Source organism: Emydura macquarii, unplaced genomic scaffold (genome assembly GCF_026122565.2).
Source record: "Emydura macquarii macquarii isolate MOO-44397 ecotype Brisbane River unplaced genomic scaffold, CSIRO-AGI_Emac_v2 contig_2473, whole genome shotgun sequence".
Taxonomy (NCBI): Eukaryota; Metazoa; Chordata; order Testudines; family Chelidae; genus Emydura; species Emydura macquarii.
Genome location: NW_027132610.1, coordinates 45,344,191 through 45,361,779, shown reverse-complemented (window position 1 = coordinate 45,361,779; position 17,589 = coordinate 45,344,191). Strand labels below are relative to the sequence as shown.

The 17,589-nt window shown below is 39.1% G+C and overlaps 1 protein-coding gene across 1 annotated transcript; it reads left to right on the top strand.

Annotated features, from left to right (window-relative positions):
- Positions 1-376: 376 nt before the first annotated feature.
- Positions 377-3,719, top strand: SLITRK1 (SLIT and NTRK like family member 1). The gene has a single exon (XM_067562791.1). It carries the CDS (start codon positions 473-475, stop codon positions 2,552-2,554), a length of 2,082 nt encoding a protein of 693 aa, XP_067418892.1. The 5' UTR covers positions 377-472; the 3' UTR covers positions 2,555-3,719.
- The last annotated feature ends 13,870 nt before the right edge of the window (positions 3,720-17,589 follow it).

Sequence of the window (17,589 nt, the reverse complement as noted above, 5' to 3'; positions counted from 1 at the left end):
TCTACCACCACTGCACTCCCCGCCGGCTTCTCTCTAACATGCAGGGGCTGCTTATAATTCCTAGCATTATTCCTGTTCCGATTAGCGAAGCCGGCCAGCAGAGATCTACTTAGCTTTTCGGGAGGTTGCAGGAGGGGTCGAGGAGGGGGATTTTTTTCTACTTTTTTTTTTTTTTTTTTTGCGTGCCTTGCAGTACGTGCCTGGATAGTTTGTGGATATAATTATTGACTGGAGTCTGGGCTGTTGCAGTGTGTGTATGTGAGGGGGGAGGGGGGGGGGAGAGAAAGGGAGAAAGGAGAAAAGAAATCGCCCCCCCCCCAAGCCGCACTACCCCCCCACGTTTTTTTTTTCCTCTCCTTTGGTGGTGGTTCGGACATCTCCTCTACTGAATGAACTGGAATTGTTTTCGGGGTGAGGAGGATGGTTGCTGTTACTTTGTGATGAGATCAGGAATGAATTGTTCGGTTTAAAAATGCTGCTTTGGATTCTGTTGCTGGAGACGTCTCTTTGTTTTGCTGCTGGGAACGTTACAGGGGACGTTTGCAAAGAGAAGATCTGTTCCTGCAACGAGATAGAAGGGGATTTGCACGTAGACTGTGAGAAAAAGGGGTTTACCAGCTTGCAACATTTCACCGCCCCAACTTCCCAGTTTTACCATTTATTCCTGCATGGAAATTCCCTGACTCGACTTTTCCCTAATGAGTTTGCTAACTTTTACAATGCAGTCAGTTTGCACATGGAAAACAACGGTTTGCATGAAATTGTTCCTGGGGCTTTTCTTGGGCTGCAGCTGGTGAAACGTTTGCACATAAACAACAACAAAATCAAATCGTTCAGGAAGCAGACTTTCCTGGGGCTGGACGATCTGGAATATCTCCAAGCAGATTTTAATTTATTAAGGGATATTGACCCGGGAGCATTTAGGGACTTAAACAAGTTGGAGGTGCTGATTTTAAATGACAACCTCATCAGCACCCTACCTGCTAACGTGTTTCAGTATGTGCCGATCACCCACCTCGACCTCCGGGGAAACCGACTGAAAACCTTGCCTTATGAGGAGATCCTGGAGCAGATCCCAGGCATTGCTGAAATCCTGCTGGAGGATAACCCCTGGGACTGCACGTGCGATCTGCTCTCCCTGAAAGAGTGGCTGGAAAACATACCCAAAAACGCTTTGATCGGCAGAGTCATTTGTGAAGCTCCCACTAGGTTACAGGGCAAAGACTTAAATGAGACCACAGAGCAAGAGCTGTGCAAGAAAAACAGAGTGGATTCCAGTCTAGCGGCTCCCCCTGCCGAAGAAGAAACCTGCGATCCTGGTCCCATTCCAACCCCCTTTAAAATACATGGCAAAGAAGATCCTGCCACTCCAGGATCCGGTCCAAACGGAGGTACAAAGATCCCAGTCAACTGGCAGATCAAAACCCGACCTACTGCTGCGGGCTCGACAGTTAGCGGGAAAAATAAGCTACCGGCTAGCGTGATGCCCTGTCCCGAGATTTGTAGCTGCGATCAGATCCCTGGCTCGGGTTTAAAGGTTAATTGCAACGAAAGAAACGTGAGCAGCTTGGTGGCTTTGAAGCCCAAGCCAGCCAACGTGCAGGAGCTGTTTCTGAGAGACAACAAAATCCATACCATCAGGAAATCCCACTTTCTGGATTATCGGAAACTGAACCTTTTGGATCTGGGGAACAACAACATCGCGACTGTGGAGAATAACACGTTCAAGAACCTCTTCGAGCTCAGGTGGCTCTACATGGATAGCAACTACCTGGACATCCTGTCCCGTGAGAAATTTACCGGGCTGCAAAACCTAGAGTATCTGAACGTGGAGTTTAACGAGATCCAGCTGATTCAGCCTGGCACTTTCAATGCGATGCCCAAGCTGCGAGTCCTAATCCTCAACAACAACCTGCTGAGGTCCCTCCCCGTCGATGTGTTTGCTGGGGTCTCGCTTTCCAAACTGAGCATCCACAATAATTATTTCATGTACCTCCCAGTGGCCGGGGTTTTGGACCAGCTCACTTCCATCACCCAGATAGACCTGCATGGGAACCCTTGGGACTGCTCTTGCCCGATTGTGCCTTTCAAACAGTGGGCTGAGATGCTGCGCCCCAAGGTGATCATGAGCGACCTGAGGTGTGAGTCCCCAGAAGATTTCTTTAAGGAGGATTTCGAGTCGCTCTCCAACGACGCGATTTGCCCTCAGCTCAAAATCTCGCCCACCTTAACTTCCAATAATAAAAACAGCACCGGATTGGCAGAGACAGGTACTCACGCCAACTCCTACCTAGAGACCAGCAGGGTCTCCATTTCAGTGCTGGTGCCAGGACTCCTGCTGGTGTTTGTCACCTCCGCCTTCACAGTGGTTGGCATGCTAGTGTTCATCCTCAGGAACAGAAAGCGATCCAAGCGGAGGGACGCCAACTCATCTGCATCTGAAATCAATTCCTTACAGACAGTCTGCGATTCTTCTTACTGGCACAACGGCCCCTACAATGCAGATGGAGCCCATAGAGTTTATGACTGTGGCTCTCATTCTCTGTCAGACTAAGAGCTGGGACCGGAGAGGCGGGGGGGAAGGGAAAGTAGGAAGCCCATTCAATTCCGCAGCGAGCAGTGGTTAAAGAATCCCTGATCTGTGCATTGCTGTGTTGTCTGCTAACGTGACCACTCAATAATGACAAGGGACGGCTCTGAACCTAAGCTACCTTCTGTGAAAAGAGACACACACACACACAACTGTGGCGTATTTCAGTGAGCGAAGGCCGGGGTTTTTTTTTTCAACGCCCTATTTAAATACAGCCACACCGAGGCGGTGCTTCGAGCATCTGACTGTGCTTGCCTGAGTTTGCAATGGAAAGCAGAGATCGACTTCGTTAAAGTCTTGCAGGGGGCACCATTGTTTTGTGGATTAGCCCCGTGCGGATGGGCGGCCCGGGGAGGGGCGGGGGGAAACCTGCTTGGTGGCCTCCCCTTGATAACAAAGCAGGAGCGAAACGTTGCACGAAGGCATGAATGTAATGTAAATAAAGGACTGATTAAAACAAACAATCCCCCAAAAGTGCTGCATGGCTCGCATGGATACAACGCACCCCACGGGCGCTCCAGCACCCCAACTGGAACCAGCGTCTAGTTCACACCACCATCCCTCTTACCTGATAAGTCTCATCGTATCAAACTTTCTATATACAAAATGCAGTCTAATAATAATAAAAAGTGCCATTTCGCCATATTTTGTGTGATCGATAGGCAGTAGATAGAGATCGTACTTTTACTGTGGAAACAAAAACAAATGTAAAGATTTTATTTAAGACATATTTGCATGGCTAGTCTCATTGGTTCTTCTTCTTTTTCTTTGTTTCCCCCTTTTTTTTTTGAGTTGGGGGGTGGTTTACTTTGTCGGGTGAAGTTTTTCCTTTTGGTTGGGTTACCGCTTTTTCTTTTTCAAATATACATATCCAACAATGCCTTTCCATCTGAATGTAAAATTTAGTACCCTGGATTTCTATCATGGTAACCGTGTAAACATTTAAACAAAAATCCGAGGCAGTTAAGCATGACCAATTAATGTCACTCTAGTGCTTAGGCTGCAGAGTTAATGGTAGACAATTCTGTGCTGTTGTAAATCTTACTATAACCTGAGGAAATCAGAACTGAGGAAGCAAGTGAAACTTACTAATTCTATTCGAGGATTTTATAATGGCATATTTTTTCAGTATTAAAGTGAAAATGTTTTCAACTCCGGGTCCTTACCATTTTTCTAGCACCAGTTTTTGCAAAGTGGGTTATTTGGTTTAGGGGACAACATTCTCCTTTGAACGCTGAGCCCTCGCTGACTTTCTTCCCCATCACCTCACCATCCCCAATGTAAATATCACGCAGCACTTCTTTTCCTTCTTCTTTTTTTTTAATGCGGCAGTGAATTCCTTTATTAATACCGAGCGTCTCTCCCTGCTGCTGCTGCTGCTGCACACACTGCAGATATATTAGGAATGTTAGTGGAAATTTGATTTAATTGACCCTGCCTACATGGGTATCATTAAGCCAAGTCTAGATTTCACTGGTCAGCACTTCAAACCCATTCTCAGTCCCAGTGACTGGCAGTCGAGTCTGTTGCTGGCGGTTTGGCTTGAATATCTGCTGGTAATGGGGAAACTAATTAGCGACGGGAATTTACCATCCTCAGCCTCAGTTGCTGCACCTTTGAATATTAATATTTGAACTATATACATCTAAGTGCTCCTGTCCAACTTCAAACCGCTCTCCTTTGATTTCCTCTCCATATCAGGCAGTGCCCCTTAAATAGATTATACATGTAGAGGTAGAAAGCCCCGGCAAACCAATTGTAACTCATAGCTGGGGTCCCAGTGGAGATATGAAAAATTTCACTCACGTTGCTTCTGGCTTTCTCCAGGCACAGAATCCTTTTAAAGAGTAAAACACCGTAAGGTACTAGCTACACTTCAAATACTGATTCGGTGTGCTTTATAGAAAATGTCCACCTTTGGGATATGTGGAGGGAAAACAGACAAACATATACACCCAACACACAGTGCTGCTGCTACACTCTTTACAACCTGCTAGAAGACTAACCACTATTCTAAAGAGTGGTAGACTGTTTTTTCTAGAGCCATGATCATGATTATGGAAAGATTAGTAGACTCCTACAAAACGGCTGGATGTTTCATTTAAATTGGTTTGTACAAAGTTTTGGTAACAAAATATTTTTTCTTAATACAAACTATTACTTCAGGGATCTTCACTATTTCTGATCACTTCTCTATAATGATTGTTCTGCCAGAACATTCTGTGTTAGACAAAATGATGCAGTAGGGTCACTAATTTGTCATTCTGATTTGCTTCTCCTGGTTTATTATATAAAGTTAAAAGGCATTTAAATGTGAGTTAAAAACTCCTCCTTAGGAGATCATCAGCTTCAGTGAAGAGAGAGCACAGCAGGCCTTCCTGCATAATGTGTGGGTTGTACCAGAATCAGTGGTATTTTGTTCCAAATAATTTTACTCCTGATTCATTCAGAAAATCTAAAAAGCGAAAAAATCTTTCAATTGCCTTTCAAGCCCTTATATTTCAAAGGGGTAATAAATTTAACCCTAAACTGAGATTAATGTCAATTGTAGAAATTTTTTTTAAATGAATTAGATATTAACCAATATGTAATCAAGATCTCCAAGGTGCTTTTCAAAAAAAAAAAAAAAAAAAATTATATATAGCTGTACAGAAATAATACCATAACATAACTGTTGCACAGGTGAATTTAATGACTATATATAGTGCATATATATGATTAAAATTCATCAAATGTTTTATTCATTATGATAAAGTATAACTTTCTTGATTAAACTTATTTATATGATACATACATAATACAAATAGTACCACAATGTTATTAGTTTATATTTGTTGCATACATTCTTGTTTTCTAACTTTGGGAAGAGCTGTATAACTCTAGAAATCATATGTGGTATGTGAAGTAAGTTGATTCCAGTTGAATCACTCTTAAATTCATCAAAATAAAAGAGATTTCAGCAGGATCTAAGGGAGAAGGAGGAAAGAACTAGAGCTCTTGTTTAGCCCTATAGCTTAAAAGAGAGTATTTTCTGCCTGTTGTGTAGCTAAGAATAGCTTAGAACTTAATCTGTTGCCATAGAAATGTGTGTTTGTATATATGGTAGCCTTTTTCTTTTTTTTGCTTATCTAACAGAAATGATGAATGGAGTCATATGACAGCAAGTTGCTAATGTAATGAATTATTAGAAATGGATGGTACGTATCATTTTTAGTAGGTCTGTACTGTTGGAACTTCCATGCACAGATGCATATATTTTTATTTCTTTGTTAATTTTTACCTGTAGTGACAAGGTATTTTGTCACTTTAGTTCCATTAATTTGCTAATGGAATGTTTCACATGCAGCTTGCAAGCTCAGGGAATAGCGGTTCACTTTCAGTGGAAGCTGGATCAGATCCTATGTGAGAAAGAAGAAAGGGTCTAAGCTTCTAGTCCTTACTAGGGGAAAACTTTCACTGACCTTAAATGGTGAGATTTTCAAAAGTGCTTAGGATAGGACTAACTTTGTCCCCTTTGAAGTCAATGATAAAACACTCATTATCTACAATGGGAGCAAAGTTAGGCCAGCAATGAGTGCTTTCGAAAACTCCACTCAAAGTGTCTAGTGAGATCCCAGATGTCTAGAGAAGATTTGATAGACTTCATCTGTATAACTGTTTTCCCTCTATCCTATCTTCTGAAAGCTCTTAGTTAAGCAGATGTCTCTTTGTGGCTTGTTCAGTGACAATGCATACTGGTGTAGAGGTTTAATTATATTTAACTCAGTTAGTATTTGATTTGTTTTGGGTCCATTTTTATTCAAGTCTGATCCATATCCCAATATTCCGAAATTATTATTGACATCAGCAGACTGCTTGTATTCATGCCAAAAGAGTTGTGTAAATATAATGGACGAGATTGCCTGGCCCGGCTCCATTTCCTTTGCACCATTCCTGCAACATAATTGGTGTGGAAAGTCACCAGTATCTCCACAGCTGTTGATTCTCCTGGTGTAAGGAAGCCTCCAGGGGATGTAGAGTTGGTTTGCTGGCTCCTATGCCAGTTTCTGCAGTTCTCCATTTTAGGGCATGTGTCACACTCCAGCAATTTCCAGTTGGCATAAGGTCCCTTGGGCATCAGTATTATCCTCCGAGGCTACTCTGAAATGTGCGGGGGCTAGCTCCAGAGCTAGTGCAATTCAAAGCCAGCTCCATGATGGTCCCCACTTTTTGCTGTACCAAGGATCTTGACACAGGAGAGAATATGGGCCAATGTGGAGCTGTTGAGAATAGAATAGAATAGAATAGAATAGAATATAAATGACTAAATCTAGCAAATTAGGGATCGTTAGCTGATCATTCAGCTAGAGATACAATGCTTACATTGGTAATTTACTGTTAACTCTAAATAGAAGCTAGTATTTAGTTCAACTGTTCAATAGCTTGAGGAACTGCCATCACATTACTTCATAATTACGGGGGAAATTGCATAGTGTTCAGTAGTACCACTATGAGTAGGGTACATTGGCAGTGCGGTTCTCTGGTTAATTACCTTACCAGTTCACACTGCATAGAACTGAGTAGCTTCAATTACCTGATAAAGATATTGAAACATTTGTGTGTGTTTATTTGAATATAGTCTTCTGATATAAAACATTGGAGCTGATCCTTCGAGCATCCACAATGCAGAAATCCCAGAAAAGTAAATGGGAGTTCCAATTCAATGAGATGCTGAGCCTCTTGCAAGGGGCAGAGTGCCCCCAACTTCCATTGGATTCAGTGGGACTGATAGGTCTCAGCACCTTCCAGCATTTGGCCCATAAAGTGAGCTATAGGCTCAAAACTTCTTTTCCTCTTATTAATTGTTGATAGGCCTAATTGTGCAATTTTTTCTCAGTCACACTAAGTCAGAGAACAAATTCTGTGAGTTGCTGCTGAGCACCAGCAACTCTCATTGATTTTTCTACTGAATTTACCATTGTTCAGCAGCATCTTCCAGGCTTTGGCCTATTGGGAGTTGTGCCTGAATAAGGACTGTGACTGTAATATTTGACTCACTGTCATTTTGCTCTTCTTGAATCAGTTTGTATGTAATGGTGGCAACTGCTGACTTTTAAGAAACTTCTATCTCCATGCAAATCCCTCACTGGTCTGCATTGCACTCCAGAATGTGACAGTACTTAAATTCTGACTTTTTCTAAATCAAATAAAAAGAGGATCAATACTCTTTATTTATTTCAAGAAATATTCAGTTAGTAAAGATAGTCAGCCACAGCTGAACACTGCAGCCATGGATAGCAATGTGGGAACCAGCTGAAAAGTTAAGGTAGATGAACTATAGATGATGATGAAGTAATACTGAAAATAATTGTTCAATGGGTAGGGCTGTAGAGTAGAATGCAGGAGTCCTGGATTCTATTCCTGGCTCAGCTTCTGACCTAAGGGGTGAACTAAAGAAAGTCACTTAATCTCTCTATTTCCCCTCCTAGCTTGTCTTCTTAGACTGTTAGCTCTTTGGGGGAGCGACTGTATCTTAATGGCTGTTTGGACAGTCTGACACAGTGGGGCTCTGATTTCAGCTGGAGCCTCTGGTCATTACTGTAATATAAATAATAATAATAGAAATGTTGAAGGGAGGCCCAGGAAGGAAAAATATAAATAGACAGAAATATTTACCACATTTTTTTTACTATCATATTTACCTTTTTCCATGTCATTTTTCTTTTACACTCTATGTTTATTTAGATATAATCTCGTCTCATGCAAATAAGATGATGAGATGAATGATGACAGATTCTTTGAGATAGGAGTCATATGACATGATCCAAAGGTAGTCAACAACAGATTGGATTTTTGGTTTGGACAGTGATTGAATACTATTATTAGTGAGAGATAATATCAGTGGAATAGAACATAGGAAAATAGTCCTTCTGTTTCTACATAAATGCTAAGGCAAAGCTGAGATTCCAATTGAGGCACATTGCTCTTGTGACAATGTAAAACTGTAATGACTTTATTTCCTTTGATTGTGGGACTGATGCTGATGTCACATACAGTGGTGTAAATCAGGAGTATTTCCAAGGATGCCAGCTGAGTTTTAGTCTTTTAAAACCAATGTGAGTGAGATCAGAATTAGGCCTTTTTTTACACTACTAATATTCACCAGCTGCATTCTGCATGTCTTAAAGTACCATGACATTGACCCAATTCTGCCCTGTGCAACTTCATGGATGTAACTGAGGGCAGAATTTAGACTATTAAAGGGCTTGTCATCTATGAAGTACAGTTTTAAAAGTGCACTGTACATTTATGAACTGTCTGGTTTCTGACTTTTTTACTTTGTTATCTGAATAATGGTCATCCACGCAATAATGAGATATACTGGCATGGAGTTTCTCTAATATAACTGGGCATTTAGGAACAACAAATAATTCATTTTTGGTGTTTGAGAAATGAATGCTGAAAACCAACTGGTTGCCATAATGGAAAAGTACAATAATCCATAAGAAATGTATGAGTGGGTTTCATTTCACTATTATAAAATTGAATTTTACAAATTAAAACAAAGAAATCTCTCAGAACAGTGCATTTTGGGGGCATTATTGAAATGGCATAACATCACTGAAGGCCAATCAGAAACTTCCACTTATGTGTTTAGTTATAGATAAATGCTTACAACACCCATTGAACCAAAGACAGTTTTAACGTCATTGAAATTTACTACTTCTTAAATTATGACTGAATTGCATATTTTGGATTCAGGGGGAATTTCACCAATGGGTAGAATCTTGCCCTGAAAGTGTAATGATGTTAGGGGAGAAGTCCCATTAATTTGAATTACACGTTTGTACTTACAATAGTTGTTTTATTGTATTGGCACTAAGGAGGTGTTTGGTTTATATTTATGTTTCATATCTATAACCAACTTGCACATATTTCAGGGTTGGTTGAAACCAAGCTTATGGTTTGTCCCTTTATAGATAGGGGAAACCAGATGCAAAGTTCAGCTCTGGATCTGAACTTCTCCAAGGAGTGGGTTTGTTTTGGATCAAGGATTTTGGTTTAATTTGTCTTTAGTTAAAATACAAATAGAAGTATTGTGTGTTTTAATTGATTATATTATATTACTGTCAGTATTGGCTAGTAGGTATAATGTGACTAACCATGTATTAGCAATTTTACAATCCAATCCATCTTCTATCGAAGTTAATGACAGTAATCCCAGGTCAAACACTCAATGCACAGTGTCCTCAGTATGCAACATTTGATAAAAATGAGAGGAAAATTTTTAGATAGCAGCCAAAGTGCTTTCTTGGAAAGTTATTGTGTTATTTCTGTCAAGCTATAGTTAATAAAAAGTCCTACCTGATTTTAGAAGACTACATTTAATAGATGCACATTGGTAATATTTGTTCTTATTTGATGATACCTGTTAAGCTTTTTTTGGGGGGGAGGGAAATACTTAGTGTCTAAAAAAGGCACTTTTTTATTAGGCCTATTCTTTTGGAACTTAACATTTTGTTGTTTCACGAGGTTGGTAATAAGCTAATATTAAAATAAAATAATAATAATACTTTGCATTCCAAACAGAGAATTTTCTTGATATTACTTACATTGGTATTTCAGAAGTGTAACTTCATTGGCTTCACTGGAGATGTCTTTGCTGTAGACCAGTGTAAATGAGATCAGATTAAGGCTTTAATATATGGTTCCATCCATCCAAAAAATGCAAAGCACTTTACATCCATTAATAAATGTATTATTAGTGATGTTTATTTATATTAAGTATGGATAATAATCTATCTATCTATCTGGTCAAATCCTACTCAATTTGGTCACATGAGTCCCATCAAAATAAATGGGACTACCTGCGCAAGATGAACAGGATTTGGCCCAAAGTGTCTCATTTCTTGAACACGAGGTCAAATCCATCTCATATCAGCAATAGTTGAAAGCTGTTACTATCTGATGACTGTTTGTGAAATGAGTTCGTGGTCTGAGTTCAGTCTCTGTTCAATGAAAGTCTATAGCACACTCTAATAAATACCACTACAATTGACATGAATTGGCAAGCCCTATTACCATTACCCACAGAGAGGTCAGGGATTTGGAGACTGAATCATTTTTTGCTCTTAAGTGACCTGGTCCTTTACAAGGGGTTAATCCATTTCAAGTTATTAATGGCCAAATTATCAAAAATGCTTAACACATTGGTCATATATATCATAATGGCAGATGCTGGTGCTGAGCATTCTGAAAATCTAATCCTTGAGTCCTTTCAATGGTATAGCTCCATTAACTTACACTGATGTACACCAGCTGAGAATCTAGCCTATTGACTCCAAGAGCAATTGGATTGGACCCCATGTTAGGGTTGAGGTATACTGTGGGGCAGTTTTTCTGTCTGTGCTGTATCTATTCTGTTGATCAAGAGCAGATGTCAATATCCAAAACTTTTAATCTAGGACCTTTCAGGGATACTAATAATTCACATGAAAAAAAGTGAAAATATATCAAAATAATTTCACTGGCTTCAGTAAGAATTCTGATTCACAGAAATGTTGTCAACTGCAAGGAACTTGTGATGATGGCTGATAATGAAAGTATTATGCCACCAGTGTTAGCACTGTAGCAGCTTGCCAGTAGTATTGCGCAAAACTTCTATTACACAAAATTTAGTCAGAAGGTGCTTACATCTTTCTCTTGAAAATAATTTTGAAGTTGTGAAAAGAAGGAGTGAAAACCTTGATTGGCTAAAACATGAAATGTTGAACAGAAGTCAAAACTCATTAAAAAGTTGTATATATCATCCAGAACTTTTGCTGGAGTAAATCTGTAGCTGTGATGAAGTCAATGCTGATTTACACTAGCAGAGGATCTGGTCTTTGATATTTATCCTGGACTAATAGATTTGTCCTACTAGAGTTATAACATAGATTAATTTGATTTATGTTGTTTAACTTCAGGAATGTCAAGTGTGGCTTTAAATAAAATAAATGTGGTGGTCTGGCTTTTGTCTCTCATGAACATCAGTTTGTACCACCCTATAATTCAAAGAAAATCAATTGGAAGAACCCTACACTAAATTGTTATGGAATACAGATCCTAATATTTATTTATTTTTGAAGTCTAAGACTGATGAAGCACAATAGGGAATTGTATACTGGATTTCTCAGTACATTAGGTAGTCTGTGTATAAAAAACAAAAACAACTAGAGTTTTCATCACTAATAAACTTCGATTCCTTACAAATTAAACATATGAACTTAATTCTATACGTAAATTTTAATTATTTTTCATGTTAATATAATGCTTTAAACCAGATACTGTGCCTGCATACTATTTTCATTATTGCAATATCTTGCTTCATAGTTTTAGTATATTCATTAAAGTTCTTATTGCACTGCCCTTCAAAATGGTAAAATAGTTTCAATTCATTAACTTTTCTCTGACTTCTCCATCTATCAAAGTGAAGTTGAATTGTATCATATAATTTGTATAACAAGTCATTTGTAAATGATTGCATAGATCCTAGTAGAACTTTCTAAATTGCAGTGCTATATTTTTAGCAATTTCCCACTATTGTGAAATAGGAACATGGAAAACAAATTGTAATATGTATATAAGTCTTCATGAAATATGAAAGGAGATTTTTTTGTCTTGCCAGTGCTGTAGAAATTATGAAAATGAGGAATTAGTAGCAATGTAAAACCTCACAGATGACTTGCGAAATGGAATTTTTTTCTTTATACCTCAAGTCGGAACTTTAAGGGAAAAGACACATTCCAAAGTAAAAATAAAAGCAGTCTCAATTCTCTATCTCTCTATTTTAATTCTTTCTGATAAAGAACTACAAGTGAGCAGTAAATAAATATAGAGTTTCAGATTGTTCTTCAGAAATATCAAGGTTAATAAGAGAACAGAGGAAAGGTGAAGCAATTGTATTGTAGTCAACTTTATTTCTAAGAAAAAAAATCTAATTTCTAGTAAATTGCTTAAAGTAAGGATTAAACTACCCCTTCCAAATCTTGTTTTGCAAATGAGCACCACAGCCACATTTTAATTTAGAGTCCTATTATGAGGTTTTCAGCATTGCACCCACCTATCTCAGTGTTTGCAGAATGGTGTCTATACTTATGACTATGCAGACAAAAAATATCTTAGCCTGATTCTGCTTTCATTTACACTGATGCAAATCAGTAATGACTTTGTTAAAATCAATTTGGGTGAGCTTTTCAGTGTAAATTGGTATATGCCAATTTACATCATCTGAAGATCTGGCAGAATAATTACTAAGTTATACCAATGTAAAACCAGTGTGAGGCCAGAGTCAGGACTCATATGTAGTTTGATTTGTCTGTCACGTGCCATGCTATACATTTAAGGCTAGATCTTACGTTCCTTTCATATTCAAACTCCCAGTGATTTCAATGGGAATTTTGGATACACAAGGAATGCAGGATTGGGTTCTCAGTGGGCTGTATTCTGCTCTCGGTTTCATCTGCATTTTGACATTACCCCAGTGTAACTGATGGCAGAATTTAATTAATTTTGTTTACCTTATGAATTTGTTTACTGACATATGATAACAAATATAATAGACACCTATCACCTTGGAATAATTTGCATGATACATATTTACTTTTAAAAGTTTTAATCTTTGTTTTGTTATGATTATGATTGTATAGGTAATTTTTATGGACTCTCTTCTAAAATATTCTTAATGGTTAGCACATTTGATTTGAGTTTGGGTTGAATATGTTATTGGTCAGTGAGCTGACAGGACGGTCATGTTAATCAGAAATCCAAGGTCGGTTACTTCTAACTTGGAACTAGGGTGATGAGATAGCTAGTGGGAAAATTTGGGATGGTGGTGGAGGGTAATAGGCCTCTGCATAAGACAAAGCCTGAATATCAGGACACTCTCTATAAAATTGGGACACCTGGTCTCCCTAGTTGGAGCTAGCAAACAGGGGCAGCTAATAGGGGAGCTTGGGGAGGGAGTTCTCCAGGTGAAGGAGGAGTGACTATGTGACCCTTGGGGTGGGTTTGTTTTCTGTAGTGTGTGTGTGTGTGAGTATGTGGTGTGCATGCCGCTTAACTGAAGTATATCGTGTGATCTGTTTGTTTGGGGGACCATGTGCTGATCTAGCAGCCCGCTAGGTAAGTCTGAGAGCTTCTTAATGAGGCTTTGATTCCCAAGCCCTTTAGCACCCATCAACTCTTAACAAGAGGGATGGGCTACTCAGGGAAAACCAGGGTTTAAAAATCTTACTCCTAAACAGAGGTGCTAGTGAACAAGGGAGTTTTGTGAGGGAGTTTAGAGGGGGAGTGAGAGTATGTGGGGGGGTTGATACACTTCATTAACATTCTGTAAACTAAAGGCAATACACACACAACCTGATAAAAAACAAACAACAATAAAAGAAAGAGCTGAAGGAGTGAAATTAGAATGCAGGCAGAAATCCCGCAACAGAGTGGGGGCTATCCAGTTTATTGCATTTAATGCAACATGTATGATTACCTGCTTTATGGATGGATGGCGTATTTGTACATTCAGTGCAAGAAGCTCCTGGCCCTCAGAGACTGCATACGGGCTTTGAAGAACAGGGTGGCTGAACTGGAGGAGCTAAGGGAGACAGAGAGGTATAAAGATGAGACTTTCCGGGACACAGTAGGATGGTCTCATGCCTGTTTCTGACAGCCTCTGTACTGTTGAGGAGAATGAAAGTCTCAGGGAAGGAGAACATCAAACTGGAGTGGAGGGAAACAGTCCCATATCATTCCAGATGATGTCATGGTATCCTTTCGCACTGAAGATACCTCTCCAGAGGAGGGGACTCCAGTTATTCGGAAAAGACAGGTAATAGTAGTGAGGGATTCTTTCATCAGAAACATAGATAGCAACTCATGGTGAGTTGTCTGCTGGGTGTGAAGCTTGTGGATCTCTCAAGACATCTAGACAGACTTATGAGGAGCCAGTGGTCATGGTACATGTTGGTACCAATGACATAGGGAAGGATAGGAAAGAAGTATTGGAGGCCAGATTTTGGATGCTAGATAAGAGATTAAAGAACCTCCATGGTAGCATTCTCTGAAATGCTTCTAGTTCCATGCACAGGACCAGTTGGATAGGCAGAACTGCATAGTCTCAAGGCATGGATGAGACAATGGTGTAGGAAGGAGGGGTTTAGAATTATTAGGAACAGGGGATCCTTTTGGGAAAGAGGGAGCCTATACAGGAAGGATGGGCTCTATCTAACCCAAAATGGAACTGGATTGCTGCCATGAAAAATTAAAAAGGTCGTAGAACATTTTTCAAACTAAGGACTGGGGGAAATGACAGGTGCGGAGGAGCACGTGGTTTGGACAGAGACATCCCTTGGGAAGGATCAATTAATGGAAATTTTCCATATCTTAGTAAGGAGGAGAGAATGGAAGAGGATAAAATATGGGTAGGATCTGATGAGACACAGAAAAATGAAAGAGTCCCATTCAGTTACATCACATAATGGCAGACAACAAAAAAGTGACATTTTAAAAAAATGCTTATATTCAAATACTAGGAGTCTAACTACTAAGATGGATAAATTTGAGTGCCTCACATTAAATGAGGATATTGATGTAATAGGCATCACAGAAACTTGGTGGAATGAGGATAATCAATGGGACACAGTAATATCAGGGTGCAAAATATATCCAAAGGACAGAATAGGTCATACTGGTGGGGGAGTGGCACTCTATGTGAAAGAAAGCATAGAGCCAAATGAAATAAAAATCTTATATGAACCAAACTGTGCCATAGAATATCTATGGGTAGTAATACCATGCTTGAATAATGAGAATATAGCACTAGGGATATATTACCCACCACCAGATCAGGATCATGATAGTGACCGTGAAATGCTCAGGGAGATTAGAGATACTATAAAAATAAAACAAAACTCAATACTAATGGGGGGTTTCAACTAACCCCATATTGATTAGGTACATGTCACCTCAGGATGGGATGCAGAGATAAAGTTTTTTTAAATCTTCTTGCAGCAGCTAGTCCTGGAACCCACAAATCTTGATTTAGTCCTAAGTGGAGCACAGGATCTGGTCCAAGAAGTAAATATAGCTGAATCACTTGGTAATAGTGAGCATAACATAATAAAATTTAACATCCCTGTGAGAGGGGAGGGTGACATCAAAGCAGCCCACCATGGTAGCATTTAATCTCAGAAAGGGGAACTACATAAAAATGAGGAAGTTAGTTAAACAGAAATTAAAAGGTACAGTGCCAAAATTAAAATCCCTTGAAGCATGGAAACTTTTTAAAGACACCATAATAGAGGCTCAATTTAAATGTATACCCAAATTAAAAAACATAGTAAGAAGAACAATAAAGTGCCACCATGGCTAAAAAACAAAGAGGCAAAAAGACACCTTTAAAAAGTGGAAGTTAAACCTATTGAGGAAAATAGAAAGGAGTATAAACTCTGGCAAGTGAAGTGTAAAAAACATAATTAGGAAGCCCAAAAAGTAATATGAAGAACAGCTAGCCAAGAACTCAAAAAGTAACAAAAATTTTTTGTTTAAATACATCAAAAGCAGGAAGCCTGCTAAACAAGCAGTGGGGCCACTGAACTATGGACTTGTTAAAAGCGCACTCAAAGAAGATAAGGCTATTGCGGAAAAATGAAATGAATTCTTTGCATCAGTGTTCATGGCTGAGGAAGTGAAGTTGATTCCCAAACCTGAGCCATTCTTTTTAGGTGATAAATCGGAGAAACTGTCCCAGATTGAGGTGTCTTTAGATGAGGTTTTGGAACAAAATGGATATATTAACTAGTAATAAGTCACCAGGACCAGATGGTATCCACCCAAAAGTTCTGAAGGAAATCCAATGTGAAATTGCAGAACTACTAACTGTGCTATGTAACTTATCATTTAAATCAGCTTCTGTACTAGATGATTGGAGGATAGCTAATGTGATGCCATTTTTAAAAAAAGGCTCCAGAGGTGATCCCGGCAATTACAGGCTTGTAAGACTAATTTCAGTTCCAGTTCCAGTTTGTAAAGAACTTATTTATCAGACACATGGAAGAATATGATATGTTGGGGAACAGTCAACATGGTTTTTGTAAAGGGAAATCATGCCTCACCAATCTACTAGAATTCTTTGAGGGGGGTCAACAAGCATATGGACAAGAGTTTTCCAGTGGATATAGTATACTTAGATTTTCAGAAAGTTTTTGACAAGGTCCCTCACCAAAGGCTCTTAAGAAAAGTAAGCTCTCATGGGATAAAAGGGATCCTCTCCTGGATCAGTAACTGCTTAAAAGATAGGAAAAAAAGGATAGGAATAAATAGTTGATTTATTCAATGGAGAGAAGTAAATAGTGGTGTCCCCCAAGGGTCTGTACTGGAACCAGTACTGTTCAACATATTAATAAATGATCTGGAAAAAAAGTGACAAAATTTGCAAAACTACTCAAGATAAGTCCAAAGCACACTGTGAAGAGTTACAAAGGGAACTCACAAAGTTGGATGACTGGGCAACAAAATGGCAAATGTAATTCAGTGTTGATAAATGCAAAGTAATGCACATTGAAAAACATAATTCCAACTATACATATAAAATGATGGGGTCTAAATTAGCAATTACCGCTCAGGTGATATATTGGAGTCATTGTGGATAGCTCTCTGAAAACATCCACTCAGTGTGCAGCAGCAGTTATAAAAGTTAACAGAATGTTGGGAATCATTAGGAAAGGAATAGATAATAAGACAGAAAATGTTGTCTTGCCTCTTTATAAATCCATGGTATGCCCACATCTTGAAAACCGTGTGCAGCTCTGGTCGCCCCATCTCAAAAAAGATATATTGGAATTGAAAGAGGTACAGAAAAGGGCAAATAAAATGATTAGTGGTATGGAAAAGCTTCCATATGCGGCGAGATTAATGAGACTGGGACTTTTTAGCTTGGAAAAAAGATGACTAAGGGGTGATATGATAGAAGTCTATAACTGACTATG

Excerpts from the sequence above, each read along its gene's own strand:
- SLITRK1 (XM_067562791.1), top strand. The coding sequence starts at position 473 with ATGCTGCTTTGGATTCTGTTGCTGGAGACGTCTCTTTGTTTTGCTGCT.